Source organism: Lepisma saccharinum, chromosome 20 (assembly GCF_977018435.1).
Source record: "Lepisma saccharinum chromosome 20, izLepSacc3.1, whole genome shotgun sequence".
Taxonomy (NCBI): Eukaryota; Metazoa; Arthropoda; class Insecta; order Zygentoma; family Lepismatidae; genus Lepisma; species Lepisma saccharinum.
Genome location: NC_139248.1, coordinates 66,185,078 through 66,210,297, shown reverse-complemented (window position 1 = coordinate 66,210,297; position 25,220 = coordinate 66,185,078). Strand labels below are relative to the sequence as shown.

The 25,220-nt window shown below is 37.3% G+C and overlaps 1 protein-coding gene across 5 annotated transcripts in view; it reads right to left on the bottom strand.

Annotated features, from left to right (window-relative positions):
* Positions 1-2,026: 2,026 nt before the first annotated feature.
* The window catches only part of LOC146003305 (follistatin-related protein 5-like), a 1,022,072-nt gene continuing 998,878 nt past the window's right edge, over positions 2,027-25,220 (bottom strand). For all 5 annotated transcript variants that reach the window (XM_083141559.1, XM_083141562.1, XM_083141561.1 and 2 more), the window contains exons 14-17: positions 23,258-23,408; positions 17,954-18,154; positions 14,214-14,360; positions 2,027-8,926 (exon numbers count right to left, since the gene is read on the bottom strand). In XM_083141559.1, coding sequence (XP_082997685.1) covers positions 8,697-8,926; positions 14,214-14,360; positions 17,954-18,154; positions 23,258-23,408 — 729 coding nt within the window. In that variant the 3' untranslated portion in view covers positions 2,027-8,696. The remainder of the gene's footprint in view (positions 8,927-14,213; positions 14,361-17,953; positions 18,155-23,257; positions 23,409-25,220) is intronic.

Here is a 25,220-nt window from a genome sequence, read left to right as displayed (position 1 = left end):
GACTATGACCCAGATGAAGAAACACTCTTCCAGCAAGATGGTGCAACTGGCAGAGTGTCTATGGATGTGCTTAGACTCGCATTTCCTGGTCGCCTCGTCAGCAGATTCTGTGATATTCCAAGGCCTGCCCGTTCACCCAACTTGGCAGCTTCTGACTTTTTCCTTTGGGGTTACCTCAAATCCAAAGTATTCAAGGACAACCTTCCAAGAACCAGGGATAATTTAAAAGGGTGAATTCGGCAAGAGATCCAAAACATTTCGTTGGAGATGCTACGCAACGTCATGGATGGATTTACTCTTGAGACTCCCAACAATGTGTGCAACACCAAGGATGCCATCTTACTGACACCAAATTCAAAAAATGAACATTTTTCAGGTACACTAGTAATTTCCACGCATGTACAGTACATTTATGTTCAAAAAATAAATAATATTTGCTTTACCAGGTGTATAAACGTAAATCTGCTGTTTGCTCATAGATGGCGTTACTGAGCGTATGAAGCTACCATGGGCATGCCATACCTGGTGTTTGTATGAGTTAGACATCTGCCAACACGAATCAGTGCACATCCTCAGACAGTGTTCCTGTGGCAAGCATGTCTAGTTTTGTGCCTGAAAAAAAGCATATGCGGGAAGCTCTGCTTTTCTGCTTCCATTTGAAGAAATCGGCTGCCGAATCGCATCGAATGCTTGTGGAGGCCTATGGTGACAGTGCTGTATCGGAAACAACATGCAGGGATTGGTTTTGTCGGTTCTAAGATGGCAATTTTGACCCGAGCGACAAGAAGCGTGAAAATCGGCCCAGGAAGGTTGAGGACCATCAATTGCAGGCTCTTTTGGACGAGAACAATACCCAAACGCAAAAGATGCTTGCCGAGCAATTGGGTGTTACTCAAGCAGCCATTTCCATGCATCTACGTGCCATGGGAAAGGTTCAAAAGATCGGAAAATGGGTGCCACATGAATTGACCGATCGGCATCTGGAGAAACGCCAAAACACATGCGAAATCTTGCTTGCCAGACAAAAAAGAAAGTCTTTCCTGCATCGGATTGTGACTGGCGATGAAAAGTGGATATATTTCGAGAATCCTAACCGCAAGAAATCGTGGGTTGATCCCGGCCAACCATCAACATCTTCCTCGAGACCAAATTGCTTCGGCCGGAAGACGATGCTGTGTGTTTGGTGAGATCAACAGGGTATCGTCTACTTTGAGCTGTTGAAACCTGGTGAAACTGTCACTGCCCACCGCTACCACCAACAACTGATCAAATTGCACCGTGCTCTGTGTGACAAAAGGCCAGATTATCAACAAAGACATGACAAGCTGATTTTCCTCCGCGACAACACCCCATCGCACACGTCAAGACTGGTCCAACACTTAGAGGCAAGCAACTGGGAGGTGCTACCCCATCCCACCTATTCACCAGACCTGGCCCATTCCGACTACCATCTGTTTTCGTCGATGGGCCATGCCCTCGCTGAGCAGCACTTCGATTCGTATGCAGACGTCCGAAAATGGCTTGATGAGTGGTTTGCCTCGAAAGAGAAGGACTTTTTTTGGCGTGGTATCCACAAATTGCCGAGAGGTGGGCAAAATGTGTAGCTCGCGAGGGCAAGTACTTTGAATAAATTTATTGTTGCTTTCTATGAACAAACCATGTGTTTTTCTGACTACAAAACAGCAGATTTAAGCTTATACCCGTTTGACTGCCTCATCCTGTATTTACCTGGAATTAGCAAACAAAAACTGATGTTAATTAAGAATTTAGGAAATGGGAGTGTGTAGTGGACCCTCACAGCTAAAAGCTTAACAATATTAATTTCATTTTACTTTGCTTTTCTGCCACTGTTGGCTAATCGTGAGGATGAGTCATATGATGAAATTGATGAAGGGACTCTCACAAAAAACACCCATGCTGGGATTCAAACCTGGGGACCCCTGGTGCCATAGCACAGTGTGATAACCACTCTGCTACAGAGGTCGGCAGTTAACAATATTGAAAGTAATAACAACAATGTACAGAATTCTTGTAATATAATCTTTATTGATACCATTGGCATTTAAAATGTACACGAATGTTTCAGAAGGAAATATTTACTGACTATGTTATCTTTCCTGTTTCTCCTGTAAAAAGCTTGCACAACCTTTTATCAGTTTTAATCTAAATTTTCTTTCATCTGTTCTGATCACTGATTTTTTTAAACATTGCCATGATATTGCGAATTACATTACCTTCACAACACCATAATTTTTGTTGCACTACCATTAACAAATAGAAATTAGTATTCAGTGCTGACCGAAAATAGCAGATACATCCCAAAGTATATTTCAAATTAAGAGAGTTGAACAAAAACTCTCAATAGCTATTGTATTGAAATTTTCTTAGTTGTAGCACATTTACAGGTGATAATATCAATGCTTCAGAATTAGGTTATATTAAAAATTCCACACATAATTATATATATATATATTCAGCTTCTGTTCATTCAAATTTAGTTAAGAATATTACATTCCTTGTAATGAAACAATATATGTATATGCATTTTTAGAAATCACGATTTCTATCCTTTAAATGATGAATAAATTATTCCGTTGATTTATATGAACAAAGCTTGTAATATTATATGAAAATGATACACTCTCTTGCCAATATGATCTTAGCAGCTTGATGAAACAAATAGCAATAATTTTGGTTCTAAGAGAGCCAATCTGTGGCTTGTCACAATTATATATTTTCTTCTTTTTAGCAGAATATATTTTGAATGATGTGTTTAACTGAAGTTAATGCCTTAACATGATGCTTTGCAATAATCATGTTTTTCTGTTTGATAATGATATAAATGTTTGTTAAAGTTGGTCAAATATTTTATAAATTTCTACAGAAACCACTATTTGGAAAGTTACTTTTTAGAAGTAACTGAGTTACAGTTACTTGGTTCAATTGTAACAATTGTAACCAAATGTAACAGTTACTTTTACAGTTTCTTTTCTGCTGAGAATTTTCTTGCAAACCGACACAATCGATGATCATTACTTGTAGAAAAGTAAATATATGAAGACTTGCATATATGTAATGTAAATCTTCATATATTTATATTATTACAAAGAATAAATGATGCGACACGTGGGGTCGGCTTTGCTTGCTTGCAAATTTTATTTCTCTGTATACATATATGCTTATGCATAGGCCTTAAACACTTTCTTTTATTAAACGAAGTTAATTCACCTTTAAATTAACATTTTTTAAATTAGAAAAGTAAATATTATATTCAATTCTTAAAGGTAATTCCACTCCCTCAATAATGACTTCTTTCCACGTTCGATGTCTATCTACAATTAGAAATGACAAATAGCAATAAAGCATGGATTTTCTGAATTTATTAGGCTAGCCTCCTTGCCTTAGGTAATTCCGTGAAAATCCTTTCACCTTAGCATCCAGAGAAGAGACATAGTTGAAATACGAGTTGCCAAATTTTCAAGTTAACAATTTAAGGGTTGTAAAGTAATTGTTGAAAATGTTACTGTTATTGGAAAGAAGCAACTTTGTTAAAGATAGAATTCCTCAAAAAGTAACTGTTACTTGTATTACTTCCAAACACTGGCAGAAACTAATATCTTTGTCAAACAAAAGAACCAGATTAATGCACTATAACATTAAGGTCAGTAATTGGCTTAAGCTTAACATGTCATGTTAAAGTTACGTTAAAAGAATAAAATGTGGTATCTGTGACAAGACTGAGCGACTCAAAAGAGCTCTTCTAATGAAAATTAGGCCTGCAGAAAACCAGTACTTCAATATTTATTATTTTATGCCAAAATGCTGTCTTCATTGCTAAGAAAATGTAAGCAAAATGCAATTTTTTTTTTTGGCTTGTGATAGGAATAGCATGAAATATTTAGGAATTTTAACAGCAATACAATTTTTACTGTTGGGATTATACTTCAACATCCAATATTAGTAAAAAAATATATGTGGCTTAATGGTGAAGCCCTTTTCGGGGTAAAGTGTTAAAAGAGAAGTAAATAAGTTTCATTTGCATTCTATAGTGATTGAATATCTACGAACATTGTATGACTAGGGTTTACTATAAATTTCACACTACTTTACTTGCCTACATGCTAATTATCTGACCTTTTTTTTTTTTGTTTGTCAATTCCTATCTAAGAGCTAACATATCACTTCGTCAGTATTGACAGAAATGAACTTGTGAAGAATGCTGTGCCTACTGTTCTAAAAACATCATTTTTTGGGTGTTAGTTTGGGTGGAATCACTAATTGCTTGTAAAGAAGTTAGACTGAAAAGAAAATTACATTTTTTACATTCACACTTGTACTGATAACACTCCAGTGAACAGTAACCTTAACAATATTTCACACTACGAGATCATGTTAAAAATAAACAAGGTCAAACACAAGTTTGTTTACACATAAGTGGTAACAGGTCACACACATTTCAATCTTTTTAAGCAAAAATGATGAACCCTTTCCAGAGGAGAAATGTAGTGTCCAATAAGACGAGTGGCGGGCATGGCCTGTCCTTCTCTATACACTTGTATTGTGAATGAACGACGGGCTATAATCGCATCGCATGTGCATGTGCACGTGTGTTGTAAGCCGGTTGAGTTTTCTTTGTTGCTGAATTTTACTTGTACTCATGTCAAATTGTGCTTTTGTTTATACTCTTAAGAATAGCATTTAATTTATATCCACATTGTGGAAATTTCTTACGATCACTAACTGTGAAATCCAAAATTCAGTTATGTTTTCGATAGGTTCTTTTCATGAATTAATTCTATATTGCCTATTCAAAATATGTTTTCAGTAACTTTTATGCAATATTGTCAAAAAGTGTTACAGGAAAAATTCATAAATGTGCGAAAATTTAGATCAAATGTAATGTGTATATCTGTTGAAAGAGTACATGTTGTAGATTTAAGAAAAAATGTTGTGTATATATATAACAACATTTTTTGTATGATTTTCTGAAAAAAAAAACCTCTCCTGGGAAAAACTCAGTATTTTCAGGCTCATCTGGAAAGGGTTAAACGTGTCAAAATAATAATAAAAAAATCAAACTTTTCATAGACCTCAGGAGTTCATGTGCTTCAATACTGACCCTTATATCTTCCAAGACTGTTGAGGGCACTTTAAATATGGCTGAAAATACCAATAGTCGATTCCATTACATTATCAATTTACACTAAATGTATAATATCCAAGTTGTTCTAACTGCGATCACACCTTAACTTCAGATATTACATATAAATACTTCCTTATTGATACATTTAGAACTTTCTCCCTCATATTGTGTCATTATAAAGTGGCTTTAGACAATTTTTTTTTTATGTGTCTGCTAAAAGGCACAAAAAATGTTAACTACATGGATTTTAGTGGACATTATTAAATTTTCTAAATTTCATTTTAAAACTTCCACATCTCTACAGAAAGTGCTATTCAAAGAGTAATATCGTGACCTCATGTTTTGTGTATTTGCACTAGGCTAATTAAAGTGCATTAGTTCCGTTGACTAATGCTCTACGTAGCCGATCTAATGTAGATACAACGTGTGTGCATGTTTCAAAGATGCATAGCGCCACCATTAAAGGTGTATATGATTTTGTAGGATGTTAAAGAATAGTGAATTTGAGGGGGACTTAAATTATTGGGTCAAAGATTAGATCTTTAAGCTCTAGTAGTGAACGAACATGGTTTTACAATATCACAAAGTGCTGCAAATGTTCTCTGAAACATTTCAAAGAGTTAATTTAGATTGCTACTACCTTTGTACAAAATTCAGAAAGCTTTCTTTTCGTATTCAACAGATTGGGTTACATCACAGATTAAGTAGTAACAAGTAAACAAATATTTCCTTTGATGTTCAAAATTCAATTTATACAAATCTGTAACGGCATTTTTTTTTTTTTGCACAGATCAGTAGATAATTTATCTAATCTCCTTAGGTAAAAATTAAAACGAGACTTTCAATTCTGCAATTAGTAAATAGTGTCAACACAATGACAATGCCCCACAAGAAACAAGAAAAAATAGATAATTCACTCCTAGCTCTTATTTATAGATATGTTAAATATAACTATTCCCCAAATACAGGGTGCAGCAAAAGTAATGTCCTTTTTACAGTGGCTTGTAATCTTGACTAAATATTTTGTGATAATTACAGGTGTTTTAAGTGCAATTATAGAAATTACACTTCAATAGTACCACATGAACATAATTATTTAATATGGTCATCGTATACATATTACTACATTAATGCCAGACATTTCATTCTGAATTGTGTCTTGCAAATCAGCAATAGTTGGGTGTGATATACAAGAGTTTTAAGGACACGCCACAAATAGAAATAGGTCTGGCTATGAAGGTGGCCACTACTATATGGGCTATTCCTCGGGAAATCTGAAAACAAAGCTTATGGACTCAATATGTCAGTATCAATTGAAACATCTCTACAATATTCACTTTACTAATTCACCGGTAAGAAGGTCCTTTACTTCTGTTGCACCCTGTATGTTGATCACATTATATTTTCAAAAGTCTCATAAACAGTGACATTTTTGTGATGGTTTAATTTTATGCTTTTAAATGGTTATTAATGGAAAAGGCACAGATTTAATAATGTTCAAGCTTTTGTTCAAAATCTGCTGAACAGCAAAAAGAACCTTCCTGGGTTTAAAAAAAAACAACAGAAAATGATTTTTACAACAATCTGTTGTAGGACTTTCATCTCGTACAATACACTTCAGCTTTCGAAACTTTACACACTACATAGCACTTACACTGTGATGTTTCTGCAGGACATGCAACAATTAGTTACCATGATGAAACAACAGCAACCTATTCCTTTGCTGCAACAGAAGTGAAAACTATCATTAAGGGCAATATTTATGTATATAAATGGCACGGAGCCAAGGTGAGTTAAACGTGGATATTTTCTTGCGTCAAAAGTGCTATAAGGTACAGGACACATGCATAGAGGATACAAAATCTGTACAAAAAATTCATTCATTGTATATGTATGTATACATGTAAGAATCCTCACAATAACTTAGCAAAGACTAGAACACTTTTCTCTTTTGTCCAAACACGCAACTCGGTTATGTGCGAGTTCACATAGCAAATACATCAACTAGCATTGCTCCATTCACTTGCAAAAGAAAAAAAAAACAAAGTTCAACTATATTATCGTAAGTGGAGGTATTATTTTTATTTTCCTATCGTCAGCTCTTGACTGCATTGTGGCCTAATTACGTAACTTATTGTGATATGTCTTGCTACCTTAGCCTTTGCAAGGAGCCAGCGTTAATCTCGTTCATGGACTTTCTAGGCACGACATGGGGAAATAGATATCTCTATTTTTTAGAAACAAACAGTTTTCTTCTAGATTTTTGTTAATGTAAAAAATATTCTTGAAAAGAACAATGCAGTCAAAAACTGAATGCAAACTATTCTGCAAATCTATTAATTAACTTTCACAACATTCTTAAGGCTCGGTTGAACATTTGGCCGCCGCCAGGGTAGCCGTTTTTAAATTTTCGTCTCCTTTTGGAAAACCGCTGTGATGTTCCAAAATCTGAAACATACCATCAGCTTAGAGTTTCTTGTAGAGCATTCACGTGAATTCTTGCTTGCTTTGCCTTCGCTGTTATCTAGATATTATGAACAGTTTGTAATAAGACTTACGTAATCACTAGAGGCATGCATATTTCGTTTATGGCGGAAACACAAAATGTTCATTTATCAGGTTTTTGAAAGATGTGAGATGAATTTTCGTACCACATTTTGTCACGAAATGGTGTGAAATGAAGTACAAAATGCAAAATAAACTCTCAACACTTTATTTACTGACACGACACTATCTGAAATCTGAACTATCCTGTGAATTATGCAAATCACGGAAAACTGATTAATTCTGCTGTAACTATTTGAGGAGCAAAAAGGTCTCCTTTACACTGATAACTACATAAATGTACTATTAGAAGGGAAATGATTCTTTTGTGTAATAAGTGTAGTTTTTAAAATCAAATTAAGGGTTTTATTTACCATTTTAACACCAAAATGCCATTTTTTATACTGCTTTTGATCCTGAAATGTGCCTAGTTTTTTTATACCGAAATCTTGATCTTTTATTCACCATAAATATGCGGCTCTAGCACATCACGGAACTATTGAGAATATCTAGATAATAGTGAAAGCAAACCACATGAAAATCCAAGGCAATGCTCTAGATGGAATTCAGCTTGGAATACCACAGCTTTTTCAAGATCCGAGAGGAGAGGAAAATTTGAAAACGATCTGCCCTGGTGGCTGTGAAAGGTCCAGCCAAGCCTTAATAGGCTCAATCAAACAAATCCCTCACTGCTTCAAACCACCTGAAAAAAGTTCAGTGACACTTACAATATTAGCCAAGCTGCTCTGTGATGTGTACATAAAAGCATGGACACCGTAAAAAAAGAAATATTCACACAGGTGCAGATTTCTTTTTATATATGTCCTAACATGGGCACCTAATAGGTGAAGACACAAAATCATATATATATATATGATTACAATAATCATTAATGTTGGGACATCCTTTGCTGCTTCAAGTGACTGCACTTCTTTCATTTTTTTTTTTTTTTTGTGTGTCCACTACCAGTCTAAGGCTTTGTGAAAAACTCGTTTGTCGAGGTTCCACTTCACTGCAATTGCATGGTAACCCACACAACTGTACGAGGATGGACGAGCCCTCCGATCTCACAGTTCACAGTTCGTGTCTCCCCGTTCACAACAAACAAGGCCTCGTTCGCTGGAGTCACCATGTAATGCCCGAAGATGCCTGAAGCTGCTATTGGTCGATTTGGGTTGTCCCATTGGGCAAGTGATGGGTGCATGGCTTTTCCCACTCCAGTGATCATCTCCACTTTACCTGTAATGGAAATTGTAATTGTAAGGAATGGAATCATCCCACAAGAACATGCACATTAGGTACTGACGTGTGATGTATGGCCAATTACAGTGGGGCTCATTTTGCACCAGGTGTGCATTTATTTCAATATCATCGAAATGAGCACAGATACTTAACAAAACGAAACTATACAAGAGAGTACACAGTGCGGCAATTTGAATTCGAGACTGTTGCTGTAAAAAATAAACAAGTGTTCATTGAAAGTAGGACCCTCGTGCATCCACACATCATTGCACCCTGCATACCAGTGCATGTTTTGTGTAATGCTGTTTAAAATCCTTGTCGTAGCCCTCTTGATGGTTGGTACGTCATCAAAGTATGAACCTTTGAGTGCAGATTTTAGTTTAGGAAATAGAAAATAATCACACAGGGCCAGAACTAGTGAATAGGCAGGATGCAACAATATAAGGATTCCCTTTTGGGTCAAAAAGTCCTTCTCAATCACAGCCTTGTGACTTGGGGCATTGTCATGAAGCAGACATCAGCTGCCATCATCCCGATACTCGGGCATCACATGTGTTATTCTTTGCATCAAACGTTTCATAACCTCAAGATAAAATCCAGCAGTAAGAGTCTGTCTGTGATTTCAGTCTTTAGGAACGATTGTCCTCATTTTCTCTACCAATTCTGGTGTTCTCACCGTCTTTGCTGCACCCGGATACTTGTTATCTTCAATTGACTCACATCCTTCATGTGAAACACCTGTGCCATTCAAATACATGCGTACAGGATAAACAATTGTCCCCATACACTTTGCTGCAACATGTGAATTGTTTACATAGCAGCTTTACCCAGGCATGCACAAAACATGATGTTTGCTCTTTGTTCCATGTTGGAATCGTAACGCTCTTTCACGACACATGCCCACACTCAACAATGCCACATGTGGCAATGTCACTCAAGGTCAACGAGCTCTGCACCAATTGTTCATGAGATACCCCTCACTTGTTAGCACCACAGAATGCTTGCACAGTGGCACCACCTACCGAGGAAAAAAAATCAGTCTCGATTTCAAATTGCCGCACTGTGTATGAAGTACGTTGCAAGTGGAAGCAATTTTTCAAGTCGTATTAAGTTAAATCCCATGCATTCCTTGTGAAGGAAAGAATGCAACAACTTCCAGTTATGGCTAATCAAATGGGAGATTTTGACTTTTCCGATGACAAATAAAATATTCAATGTGACCTCTTTCTGTTCATGCATTTTTCTACGCCATCAGAAGTTCAATATTCCCAAGAGAACAAGTAAAATAATACTCCCATACGCATAATGCTACAACCGTCCAGTGCACAGCCCTCTCTTCTCCAGCTTGTCACGGGAAAGGTGGATTTGTGTTCCCCTTACCACCACACTTTCAACCTTTCTCCAATAAAATAAATGAGCATGTTAGATATTTACTGTTTGAAAATACTTTAAGTGTTACTGTTAAACATCACATTTATTGTAGATTTGCATTAACTTAATACCTGCACAATGCCATCAAAATAACAATAGTTTCTTGGCTTAAATTATTCCATTCTTTGACAATATACCTATGTCGTGCAGCAGTAATTTCAACCAATTCTTGTCTACACAAATCCAACTCTCTTAGAAACAAATAGCCACACTTACATACTCAGAAATAAGGTTTTGGTGCTATTCAGACCCAGACAGTTCCCCAGCCCTTAAGCCACCCCTGCCTTAACCTCATGGCTCCCACACCCTCACAAGTGAAGACTAAAAGTGGTAAACATTGTAAGTGCCAAAAGCGAAAGTGTTGGGAAATCACATCATTCCGCACATCAGCCCATAAGAACGTGCACACTAGTGACCTCTTTACATGCCCTTTGAATTACTTTGAGGGCTACCAGCCACTTTTCACGTTTACCACATTATAAAGCATTGCACATTTCACAGTTTAACGTGGAAAACGGCGTTTGAATTATTCTGGCACTTACAGCGTTTACCAATTTTAGTCTTCAAGTCTTCCAGAGGGTGGCCCTCTGGATAGTGAACAAACACCTCTGCAATGTGTCTGGGAATTCCAGGAATAATAAACAGAAATTTGTGCACAATGTGTCCATCTGCCATGATGCCTGTTCCAAGTGCAACAACCGAACCTTTGTTCTTTACTGTCACATTTGACAAATCGCAATGTTTAAGATGAGTGATGATATGATGAAGGAACACTCACAAAGAACACCCACACCCAAACAGGACCAAAACCTGGGACCTTTGGCATTGTAGCGCACGGTACCAATAACCTTAACCCAAAGGTCGGATTATTATTGAACCTGTATTTGATGAAGAGACGGCAACATTAGCCAAATATGGTTCAGAGTCCTCTGATGAAGATTTTTCCTTGTTACTTTTAGCTATATATATCATACACAATGTTCGGCCTCACCCCTGTAGCTCACCCTCCTGACTTGACCTTGGCTGAAGGGAGAGATAGAGAGAGAGAGAGGAGGAGGAGATATAGATAGATAAAGGGAATGATGATTCTGTCTCCCTCTTCAGTCACACACTCTCTCTCTCTCCCTCCATGTATGGGGGTTTATGGGGTTTTCCCTCTCCTTTCCTCTTGAAATCTTTTCTTCCTATCTATCCTTCTCTCTTTTTCTCTCATTTGCTTGTTTACCTACTCTTCTTGTTATGAGTATCATCTTCTCTTCTCCATACTTTCCTTCGTCTACCCCTCTCTTTTTTCTGAGAGAGAAAAGGAACAGAAGACAGAGAAAGGGAAGTCTCTTGGATATTGATTTGATTTGCTTTATTTTACTTTGCCTTTTGTGCCACTTTTGGCTAATTTGCGAAGATGGGGATGAGTAATGACATGATGAAATTAATGAATGGACACTCGTAAACATCCATGCCCAGGCCAGGATTCGAACCCGGGACCCCTGGCATCGTAGCGTGATGTGCTAACCACTCCACCACAGGGGCCGGCGGAAGTCTTTTTCAGCGAAAGAAAAAATTCTCATTCTCTCTTGAGGAAGAAGAGACACACGTGCCCTTCTCCACAAGAGAGTGATAGTTTACCGTCTCTTTCTCAAAAACCTCAGCACCATGAGAGTCGCCCTCCAGATACTGAACACCTCTGATCAGGTCTGGTCGGCAATGTCATCTGGCTCTAGGACAGAGTATTCTACTGTTACTTTCAAGTACTTCCCTAATTGTTCTTTTGATACTGAATCGACACAGAAATTTTAAGGTTCTTACTGATGTTCGAACTAGGAGCGGCAAAAAAATAAAAAATATCTGTGTTGAAATTCAATTGTTTTCCCCTTCTGGGATTTTTACTCAAGAAGAGGTTAAGGCCTACATTTTGTGTATACTTTAGAATGGTGGTTGTCATCATGGCTACAAAGACAAGTTGTGCTTGATCTTAACACAAGACAAAAAGTTATTCATTCAAGTAAGCGAGATAAGTTGCTTGGTAAGAAAATCATGTGGATGTTTAGTGTCTGTGAAACTCAAGTGTACGGTATAACAAAGAAGAAAACAGAAATTTTGAAGTTGTGGGGACAATTAATGTTGAGGGGAATAAACAACGTGGTTGATAATATAAGACGTAAGCAAGTTACTAAAGATATATCCACGAAACTTACTTGTAAATGTTCTATTGATTTCGGTGGCCTCTGCCACAATCCACATAGAAACTCGATGCTTTACTGTTAGGTTGACTTCCGGTTCCTGTTGCCTTGCTAGTCCGGTAGTGGGTTGGGATTTTTTTGTGTCCACTAAGTGCTGTTGTACCGGACTAGCAAGGCACCTCAAGTTCAATAAACACAGGATCCAAAAAGTTTCAGTTAGGCACACATCACATACCCTAATCGACACCAAAATCAAAGAGACGCATGCAATTATGCACTTTCCGCACGAGCTGAATATCGACAGCGGTCAGGCTCATCATGTTTGGCTCCTGCTGTTACAACAGCTCAAACCCATCGCGCGCAGCAGACGAAATGGCTACACCAGCACCCCTAGCGGTAGTCGAGGAAACAACAGGAACCAGAAGTCAACCTAACAGTAAAGCATCGAGTTCCCAAGTGGAGTGTGGCAGAGGCCACCGAAATTAATAGAACATTCACAAGTAAGTTTCACGGATATATCTTTAGTAACTCGCTTACGTTTTATAAAAAGAGAACTTAACAAAACAGCAAAACTAAGACATTAATGATATAATGTGGGAGTGGTTTATCTATGGCCGGTAAAATATGTTAAAAGGGTCACTGAAAACTGGTGAAGACTGAATTCAAAGCACATAGTAGTTGCAGAGTTTTCGTAAAAGACATGAGTACGGTATCAGGGTGTCTACTAGTCTGGATAACCTGAAAATCCTGAAAATTTACTTTTTCTAGAAAAGTCATGGAAATATACTCTTCTTCTGGAGAAATTAACGTTTTTGAACCAAAATAATAGGACAAGCAAGAAATTTTAAGTTTGTTGTGGACAAACTATACTTCAGTTTGATATCCTGACATTACTAGTAGTTACAGTAGAAATTGTTTATTAAACCCTCTAAGATAAGAAGTCATGTGTTGAACTTTTTATCAAGTATAAATCTACTACAATCATTGGTTGTTATACTTTTGTGGGGGGAGGCAGGTTCTATAGATACGTTTGGTAAATTGCTATCTGGATTAATAAATTTTATTATGTATTATTTGCACTCCTTGCCTCTCCCCAACAGTCAATTACTGTTACAGTTTCTCTTCACTTTAATGCTTTTACGTGTAAAGTTAATATTCTAAAACTTGATAAGTGGGATTCTAAAAGTTAGTGTTTAGGTAAAATATAATGACTTTCTTCCAGACATGTTCATGTACACGAATTGTCATAATGACTTAAGTCTGGAAAATTTTGTTTCTTGTACTGGAAACCTGGAAAAGTCAGAGAATTTTGTTTTTATGAAATTGTAGACATCCTGGGTATGTATTTAATTTCATCTCCATTTTTATGCACCTGCATTAAACGGAAGCCTGGCTTTAGCAGAAAAATGTCTAGGTCCCATCTAATCTAGTTTAAGGCACTGTATTAATTGTTTTTTAACATGGAGTTGGTTGTTGGTATTTGTTTTGCACCAACCAGCACCAACATCTACATCCACAGCTGTGTAATATGCAACCAAACAGTATCCAGCGTGCCTTGAAAAAGTAAATGTGATTTTCCTTTTAAGACTGCTACTACTAATAACAGCAGTAACAATTTAAAAGTCTGTGATGCATTAATTCAGAGTCTTAAGGACAACCACACATTTTCTTACCTGTTACTAGATTCAGGAAGAGAATGTCTTCCTTGTCCGTAGCACTGGCATACAGGTCATATCCATGAGTTGTCTGTGAAGGGTAGAACGTGATGTCACTGATGTTTAGAGTAGTCTTCACATCAAATGAGAACTTTAGTCCACTCTCTGTAATTGAATTAAAAATATATGACATTTTTACATTTCCACATGACATTATTTTTTTAAAAAAATAATTTTCAAGAGCGACGAGATGCACAACATTGAAATGACGAGGAGGCAATAAATTTACAAATTTGAAACAAATTGTAAAATTTCCCTACTGACTAGGTTTTGTAATAAAGTTCCACATGCAATTTGTGCTAGAGTAGCAGTTGGTGTCATTTTATTTCTTATGTTGTGTACAAAGTGTGATGGTGGCCATCTTGTAGTAACTGAGTCAATTTCAATTGATATCAGGAAAAAAAACACAATTATGAATCGAAAACCATCAAAATGGCCACCATATTGGTTATTGAGCAAAAAGTGAAAGTCACTACACATTTTTTATTTTCACATTCAGGATTATGATAAAGTACAATGACAGGTGTCATTTTGTTTCCTATAATATGTAGCACCAGAAAAGTAGTGCCACCTCTGACCTGCAACCAAGATGGGACTTTTGAAAGAAAAATTGTGGTGCTAAAGTTTCAATGGGCATAAGAATCCCTTTTCTTACATATGGCTTTTGTAGACGATACTGAATGGTTCCGAGTGAAAGATATTGAATTATCAACATATTGACTCTTAATCTGCTGGAAAATAGTTTCTCACAAAAATCAAAAGTAATTACCAATAAATACAACCTTTGTCAGAAAAGTTCCAGGACTGATTTTTTTATTCTTTACCTGTGATATTCAAACACAAGAAATGGGTGTTATTCAGTTATCAGATGTGTGTTGTGAATAGACGTGGCCTTGGAAGTGTTTCCATGTAAACTCACTAGGTGGCAGGGCTGAGCTTAGCAACCCACTGTTCGGCTTGTTGGCGCATTTAGTTGGAAGTTACACCAGTGGCGTGATGGACGTGGATTCCGAACAGAGAGTTAACATTAAGTTCTGCGTTAAGCTAGGAATAACTCTTTTATGTATTGGTCATTACAAAATTTTGTTCTTGAGATTGGTAACAGCAGATTTGCACTTGTTGAATTTAGATGGATGTTATTTAACAACAAATAAATTGATGGGAGTCTGCTTCAGTGGTGGACCCAGAAGTTACAGTTGGGAGGGACGAATTTCAGTCAGGGTACCCTCCTCTCATGAAATCAATTCTAAGCTACACTCGCACCGTTTTATGTAAACAATATATGGTACTGTGAACAGGAACCACGCTGACTTCCATGTTCTTGAGATTAGAGTATTGTTTGGCAAAAATAGGGGTCCACAGCTGGAATAGATTATTATTGGATGCTGTTGTTATAATTCCTCCCATTGCAAAGTTAACCTGAGTGTATGATGGCCAGTCTGAGTACAATTACATTGGCAGATCAATCAGTTCAATGGGATTTGGATTAATAAAATTTACAATTTTTCACATCTACAAAAAAAAATTCATGCAGAATTCACGCATCATTCCCGAGCCAGATATTTACGCAGACTTTCCGGTGAGTAGCCACTTTGTAAAAATCCCTACCGGACTAGAAAAGCACCTCAAGTTCAACGAACACTTGGTTTGAGTCTGGCAACATCGCGCACATTGACTATGAACTAAACAACAGTGGTTACTGGGCTGAGATCTTTACATATCTGATGAAAATCGGCCGGAATAGACAAACTTGATAAGGCATATTTTGACAGATTTTTCCAATTTCGCATTTTTACAACATATTTCTTCTTCTTATAATAAGACATATTTCTGTATAATTTCGTAATTGTCTTGCATACAATTGGTTATTTTACAATTTATTCTTTTTACCTTTAGCGCAATGGATAGTTCATATTATCGATGGCAGGATAAGGAAATTACAAAAGAAGAAATTAAAAGCAGTTGCAGTCTTTTCTTACCAACTAGTACAGAACAATAATACCCCCTTTTTTTATCCCGCCAACAATTGATAGCCATGCAAACATTAGTGATGAAAAATGTTTTCAAGTTTCAATTGTTCTAATTTCTTTACCTTTGTCTCGCTTCTCACAACAATCAGTTAAAAGTAAAAATAACATTCGGTACATTACAGCCCCTACCCTATTGACAATCGAGTATGGGAGTTTCAAGATCACTTGTTGTTTGATCCAGGCACGTATCAGTGTGTAGCACTGCGAGGGAATAGAATGCCTCCTGTAAAGGAATCTGCTGCCGTGAGACTGAGAGGCCATGTTACAGAATTTGGGAGTGGTGTGTTCTCCACAGACGACAAGATTCTGTTCTGCAAGTTGTATTTGTGTACTGATTGCCTAGATTTACCAGAGCCGTAGATAGCTGTCAATTATGCTTTAGTTTTCATAAAGGTGTAAATCTGACATAATAGTAAATTAAACTTAGCATAGGATAATTGCACTCAACCTCATGGTATTTTCAGTATTTTCCCACTATATTCTTCAAAGGGTTTCTGACTTAATTTAATACCCTGGCCCCACCCTAGTCGATCTTCCCTGGAGGATACTGACATCCTGTATAATGAGAAATTCGAAGGTAATGTTGTGCATATTTTTGGCTTCACTGGAAATATTTCTGCATTTTTCTCACATATTTTAAATTTTGCAGTTTTTTGACATATTACATACATACGAGGTGTGGCTAGAAAGAAACCTGATTGATGTTGCTGGCGACAAACGGCAAGCACGTCAAGGTCAAGCGGTGCATGAGTGTATAACATGATATCCTGCCTATCGACCGTGTGATTGCCCAGGGTGCACGGTGCTCAGTTCCGCTGTAGCTTGTGGACGAAGTAAACCGTACATCTGTGCTCCGTCGGAAAAATGTTAAGTGTGAAAGTGGAACAGCGTATCAATGTGAAGTTTCTTAGGAAACTTGGAAAATCCGCCACAGAGACTTATGGCTTGTTGAAGGAAGTGTACGGAGATGAGTGTTTATCACGCACACAAGTGTTTCAGTGGTTTCAAAGGTTTAAAGGTGGACGAGAAGTGATCGCGGGCGACTCGCGTCCTAGATGGCCTTGCATGTCAAAAACGGAATCCAACATTGCAAATGTCGGAGAATTGATTCGAATTGGGTACCCGATGGTCAAACTGTCAACCAACACTATTTTATTACTGTGCTGACGAGCCTTCGTGAGTGAGTTAGAAGATGACGACCTAATCTGTGGAAAAGCAAGTCATGGATTCTTCATCGGACAATGCTCCTGTCCACAAGGCATTGTCAGTCAAGGCTTTTTTGGCCAAGTGTGGAATCCCAGTGTTAGAACATCCATCCTATTCACTGTATCTTGCTCTGTGCGACTTTTTTTTTTATTCCCAAAGGTCAAATCAGCAGTGAAAGGAACCAGATTTACAACCGTAGAATCTGTGAAAACAAAAGCGACGGAGGTCATGAACATGGTTTCATAAAATGATTTCCAGCGCTGCTTCCAGCAATGGAAGATTTGTATGGAGCGGTGTATCGATAGTGCAGGGGATAATGTTTGTATTGCACAAAATAACCAATAAAAGATTTTGTAGCAACAGTCCGGTTTTTTTTTCTAGCCACACCTCGTATATTACAGTTTTATAGGACATAAAGTCCGGGGCCCTACTGATAACTAAGTAGAAACAATTGCAACCTACCAACAACTTCCTGGACAACGAGTGTAACTCCATCTTCATTCCTGTCCAGAGTAACCACGGCTCTACTGTTAGGCGACACCCTTGGTTTTCCATACAATCCACTCTTGTGATTTATCACTGTGTCTGTCAGATAGTCCAGAAGAATCTGTCCTGTTGGTCTTCCTGTAACTGGTTCCTCACATTCCATTATGACAAAACCATCTGAAACAGAAAACAATGTGAAATGTAGCATTTTGTACTGTGGATATTAGAAAAATCACATAATTCTTATTGAGGATTAAGTGTTTGCAAACGCATGAAAATACCATGTTTTTCCCAGGATACTGTTTTTCGTTCTTCAGAAAACAGAAAATATGTCCCATTTCCACAGATATTTTGATTGATCGATTTGCTTTATTTTACTTCACTTTTTGTGCCACTTTTGGCTAATTTGCAAAGATGTGGATGAGCGATGATATGATGAATGGACACTCACAATCTTCCATGTCCAGACCAGGATTTGAACCCGGGACCCCTGGCATTGTAGCGCGATAACGACTTTACCATGGGGGCTGGCTCCACAGATATATAATATGTAACATTCTATTTATATTTTCTCATATGAATGTTTTTCTGTAATCATTTTTTGAAAGTAAAAAATGAAACATTGTAAAAAATAACTGAAAATATATTTTCAATACATAATATAGAAATAATTAATGAAAAATAACCTAAAAACTTCCTGGGATGGAAATAGTGACTAGCTGAAAAATCTGAAGCGAATCTTCGAAAAAAATTTCACAATGTTCATATAAATTGTTCAATGCTATTCTCTAGAGTATAAATAAAAGCACGATTTAATTCGACACCAGTGCAAGTAAAATTCAGCAATGAAGAAAATGCGATATCTAGCGGTTGGAATTTGAAACATGTGGTTAAAACACATGTACACAAGAGATGTAGTGTGATTATAGCCTGTCATTCATTTACAATGAAATTGTAAAGAGAGTAACGGGCTATGCTCGTCACTCATCTTATTAGACAGCAGTTGTATAATGGACTATACCGGACTCTCATCCAGGAAGGGTTAAAATCCAATAAATAAAAAATTGCCTTATATATGTTTTGGTATTAGTCACAAATCAGGTGTGGATCTACAATTTAAAGTGGGATCTGAACCATTATGTGCCTCCCCAGGTATCGAACCTGGGATACCTTGGTTGAGGTATAAGTCAAACATGTGTTACGATGGGTTTCCTGATAGTGTAGTAGTAATACTGTTGCCTTCGAATCAAGGGACTCAATTCACAATTGGGAAAAGAGACGCGGAAGTATATAAATATTACCTTTATCCGCGAAACTGTTTTTTCTTCTTTGTTCTATTAATTTCAGTGGCCACTGCCACCATCCTCGTTGGAACTCGCTGTACTGTCGCTTGGCGTGCGTCTTTTGTTTGTAGTTCTCCAGCCGCTAGGTGCGCTGTAGTGCGTCTTTTGTTTGTAGTTCTCCGGCTGGAGATGCATGCCAAGCGACAGTACAGCGAGTTCCAATGAGGATGGTGGCAGTGGCCACTGAAATTAATGGAACAAAGAAGAAAAAACAGTTTCGCGGATAAAGTGAGTATTAGTTTCTCCATATTTATTAAGGCACTCAAGTTTGATTCCTAGCAGGGGACACATACAGTTATCTGAATTCTACTTTAAAAATAAGCTTAGGCCTCTCTCGTAAATTGCCTTTGCATATCTCTATGCCAACATTTTTTTGGTGGAGAATAGTGAAAATTGAATGTAAATATCATGACACCTTTATTTCTTTAGCGTTTCCTTTCAACAAACTTCAAATATATTGATTTACAGTGGAGTCTCAATTTTACCATATTTCACCACCCAAAATTTTACAACATTTTGAAATCTTTAAACAGCTGTAGATCTAAAACTATTTGACCTAGAGAGCTCAAATTGGCGTCATTATATTCTTCTTTTAATGTGCTTGAATTTGAAATGCAACATGGCTGTGCTATTTCAATTTTGTAAGCCTGTACGATGCAACACTGTTAACTAACATTTTCAGATGGAAAAAATGTTTACTAAACTGTAACGAAGAAATGACGACCGTCGATCTGGACTATTCAATTTTAATGTATAGTCATGACTATTTCGTGCACCCTAATGTTGCACCAAACACAGTTTACTTAGTAATGAGCCAACCTGATGGCATAGTGGTAATGTCACTGCTTTGTAATCAAGGGGTCTCGGGTTCAGTGGAGGCACATAGTGGTTTGGATCCCACTTTAACCCTTTAAGTGTGGAATTTGTTGAAGAAGTCGCTACTGGAAAATGTAGGTTTTCTTGCTGGAAGATGTAGGTTTTTTCGTCAAATTCAGTATTTGCCGCAACACCACAAACAATGCAACACTACGAACGGACCGCTCAGCACGGAATGCCAACTTGCAGATTGATGCAAGATATTCCATACTAATGACACCTAGCGACACAAGCTGTAACTACATCGGTAATCCATGGAACATTATGATTCCGATTTTTTTGGGTACCTCCTCGTATATACGCCCTCGGCATTGTGCTGCTGTAATGCAGAAGGCGTATATATGCGCTTTATGTTTGTTTCAACTATATTAGTTTCGTCTTCTTCTTTTTCCTCTCTTGCTACTTTTTTTGTTTCTACTACAGCTAGAACTATCTCGCCAAACGTCTGTGCGACTATATATGCCATAGTAAATCGAATATAGTTGAAACAAACATAAAGCGTATATATACGCCTTCCACACTACAGCAGCACAACGTGGAGGGCGTATATACGAGGAGGTACCCCAAAAAAACCGGAATCATAATGTTGCATGGATTACCGATGTAGATACGGCTTGTACCACTAGGTGTCATTAGAATGGGATATCTTGCATCAATCTGCAAGTTGGCATTATTCTGTGCTGAGCGGTTCGTTTGTGGTGTTGTGGAAGAGTCTGGCGATTTTTGAGTGATTGTTGAGATGGCGGACCACAAGGAGCAAAGGACCTGTGTTAAATGTTGTTTCTTGTTGGGAAAAACGGCTGCTGAGACCGTTGTTATGCTTCGCCAAGCTTTTAATGAAGCTGCTTTGGGAAAGACACAAGTGTACGAGTGGTTTTCCCAGTTCAAAGATGGCGATATGTCAACTGAAGACTTGCCAAGGCCTGGCCATCCTTCGACAGGCAGAAATGAAGAAAACATTGGAAAAGTTCAAGATGCCATTCATGAAGATCATCGAAAGACCATCAAGCAAATTTCTGAAGAAGTGGAGTTGTCCTGGAGTACCTGCCAGCGCATTTTAACTGACGATTTGAAGATGAGACGGGTGTCTGCTAAATTTGTGCCTCGCTTGCTGTCAGAGGAGCAGAAAGAATCGAGTGAATGTTTGTCGCGACTTGAAGGCTGAACTGCACAAGGACCCAAATTTTCTCAAACGAATTTTGACTGGAGATGAGTCCTGGTGCTATGGGTACGATCCTGAATCAAAACAAGTATCCAGCCAGTGGAAGACTCCAAATTCACCACGTCCCAAGAAAGCACGTCAAGTTCGATCCAATGTGAAAACAATGTTGATTTGTTTCTTTGATGTGAATGGGATTGTCCACAGGTAATTTGTTCTCCAAGGACAAACCGTGAACCAGCAATTTTACCTGAATGTCTTGAGAAGATTGTGTGAAAGTGTGCGACGGAAGCGTCCAGAACTGTGCAGAACTGGAATGTGGTTACTGCACCATGACAACGTTCCAGCCCACACGGCCATGTCAGTGTGACAGTTCTTGGCAAAGAACAACATGGTGCTTGTGCCCCATCCCCCGTACTCACCCGATTTAGCACCCTGCAACTTTTTTTTGTTCCCGCGGATGAAGAGGAATGTGAAAGGGAAATTCCATGACGTCAATGAGGTCAAAGACATTACGGACAAAACCTTGAAGAGTATTGTGCCAGAGGAGTTCGAAACTGTATTCAACAGTGGGAAAAACATTGGGACAATTGCATTAAAGCACATGGGCAATACTTTGAAGGTGACTAGAATAGACATGCTTAACTGAATGCACCTACAACATGTACATGTACGGTCAAAATAAAACAAGGTGACAAAATTCTGTTTTTTTTTTTGGGTAGCTCCTCGTATACGCCATCCACACTTAAGGGATTAAACTGTAGGTCCAGTCCCGATTAACATATCTGTGCATAAAAGTGGACTTCAAACAAAAAAAATTCAAACCCAAACCTAGTAATGAATGATTTTTAAGTACCGGTAATACTGATACATTTACAAAAAAAGTTTCACATAATGGTTGCACCCCACTTTTTTGCAAAGAAGAATTAGCGTAAAATCTGTGATGATTATCCAGTGAAATACAGTATGTTGTCAACGGACCAAACTGAAAATGCTTAAAATGTTGGAAAATGTAAAATTCAAGAAACATTATGCTCTTCAATCCAAGAGTATTGAACGTATAATAGAGATGAGCCGATGTATCAGTATTGGCTGATACCAGTGGTATCAGCATCAGAAAGTATCGGTTGGAATTTATTTACTGATACCGGCCGATACTTTTGCGGCATTTTGGTTTTGATGTACTTCACAAATATGCCTCGTGACAATTTCACAGAGTGTAATTATCCTGAAATTAGGCAAAATTCGAATCTATTTTTATTTTACACCAGTTTTGTGTGAAAAAACTGAATTTTGTAATAAAATAACATATAATTTAATAATCTAATGTAATTCTTGAATATTTTAAGCACAAGTGTTTCATGCAAATTATTAAGAGTGGAACACTTAGACACAAATATCAACCAATATTTTGAACATCTTTCAATTATTTCAATTTTCAAGTATCGGTATCGGTGGAATCGGTATGAGTATTGGCACTGGTATCTATATCAGTGGGAATCGGTATGAGTATCGGTATGAGTATCAGTATCGGTGGGAATCGGTATGAGTATCAGCATTGGTATCTATATCGGTGGGAATCGGTATGAGTATTGGCACCTGTATCTATATCGGTGGGGATCAGTATGAGTATCGGTATCGATGGGAATCTGTATGAGTATCGGTATCAGTTCAAAGTGGTATTGGCTCAGCTGTAATGTATAATATAGAAACTGTAACATCCGTGAGAGTGAAATTGGAGTTCCACTGTATTTATTCATCATTACTTACAGTAGTGAAATATTCCTTGTTACACGTCAAAATATATCCTACAAAAAAAAAAAAACTTAACAGAGCTAAATCTTTTTGTTTTAATGCAAGTTGATTCACCCATTGCATCAAGTAAATGAAAAATCAACTTACATAATGCCGAAAACTGGACTTCTCGAGGCACACAATTGTATGGAGTCAAGTCGATGCTTCGGATGTACCTCATGTTGGCCAGGTCAAGCTTGTACAAACCACGTTGATTTGTGTGTGTTACATAGCCATATTTAAATCTGTGGCTCAGGTCCTGTAAAAAGTAGTAAAATAGTATAATTACTTTATTGTACATTTGCTGTTTTTATAACAGTATTTACACAGCATTACCAGAAACAATACCTCATAACATTTACTCCTTACTACTAAGTTGAACTATTCGTAAGTGAGGTGAGAAATTTCCAGTGATGAACCAAGAAGTATTTCATAAAAGCAAAGTATTGGCATGAAGACACTTAGCGAGTTGAGTCTTTTAGGATTCAGATTTTTAAGATTTTTTTGTTTATTCATTGTACCTATAAAGAGGACAAAAACTGCCAAATTTTAGATTTTTTGCACTCATAGTTTTTGAGTTATTGACTTTCAAAAAGCAAATATCCCAAAATTTTACAACATTTTGAAATCTTTAAACAGCTGTAGATCAAAAATCATTTGACCTAGAGAGCTCAAATTTGGTGTCATTATATTCTTCTTTTAATGGGCTTGAATTTGAAATGCAACATGGCTGTGCTATTTCAATTTTGTAATTCTTACAAAACTCGAAAAAAGTTTTTTTGAAAATCTGAAAAACACCCCTTTTAATTTTTTTTAAAAGAAATATGTGTTTTGAAGACATCAATTGACTGTTTGTGTGCAAAATTTCATAATGGAATGGTAATGGATTCCTATGGAAATTAATTATTTTGTACTGTAATGCATGTGAAATTTGCTAAATTTCTTGACTTCCATGTTAAAACCATAAGTATAAGCTCAGTGGTTAATGTTGAAGTCTTCATATTAGTCTATTTTATAATTTTTGGACTGCAAATAACATGGAAACACCTAAAATTTATCACTTTTAATATCAGATAATCAAATTGAAAATTGCATATTTGTGTTTACATTTTATAGAATAGGATACAAATACAAGATCTCATCCAGGAAGGGTTAAAATCCAATAAATAAAAAATTGCCTTATATATGTTTTGGTATTAGTCACAAATCAGGTGTGGATCTACAATTTAAAGTGGGATCTGAACCATTATGTGCCTCCCCAGGTATCGAACCTGGGATACCTTGGTTGAGGTATAAGTCAAACATGTGTTACGATGGGTTTCCTGATAGTGTAGTAGTAATACTGTTGCCTTCGAATCAAGGGACTCAATTCACAATTGGGAAAAGAGACGCGGAAGTATATAAATATTACCTTTATCCGCGAAACTGTTTTTTCTTCTTTGTTCTATTAATTTCAGTGGCCACTGCCACCATCCTCGTTGGAACTCGCTGTACTGTCGCTTGGCGTGCGTCTTTTGTTTGTAGTTCTCCAGCCGCTAGGTGCGCTGTAGTGCGTCTTTTGTTTGTAGTTCTCCGGCTGGAGATGCATGCCAAGCGACAGTACAGCGAGTTCCAATGAGGATGGTGGCAGTGGCCACTGAAATTAATGGAACAAAGAAGAAAAAACAGTTTCGCGGATAAAGTGAGTATTAGTTTCTCCATATTTATTAAGGCACTCAAGTTTGATTCCTAGCAGGGGACACATACAGTTATCTGAATTCTACTTTAAAAATAAGCTTAGGCCTCTCTCGTAAATTGCCTTTGCATATCTCTATGCCAACATTTTTTTGGTGGAGAATAGTGAAAATTGAATGTAAATATCATGACACCTTTCTTTCTTTAGCGTTTCCTTTCAACAAACTTCAAATATATTGATTTACAGTGGAGTCTCAATTTTACCATATTTCACCACCCAAAATTTTACAACATTTTGAAATCTTTAAACAGCTGTAGATCTAAAACTATTTGACCTAGAGAGCTCAAATTGGCGTCATTATATTCTTCTTTTAATGTGCTTGAATTTGAAATGCAA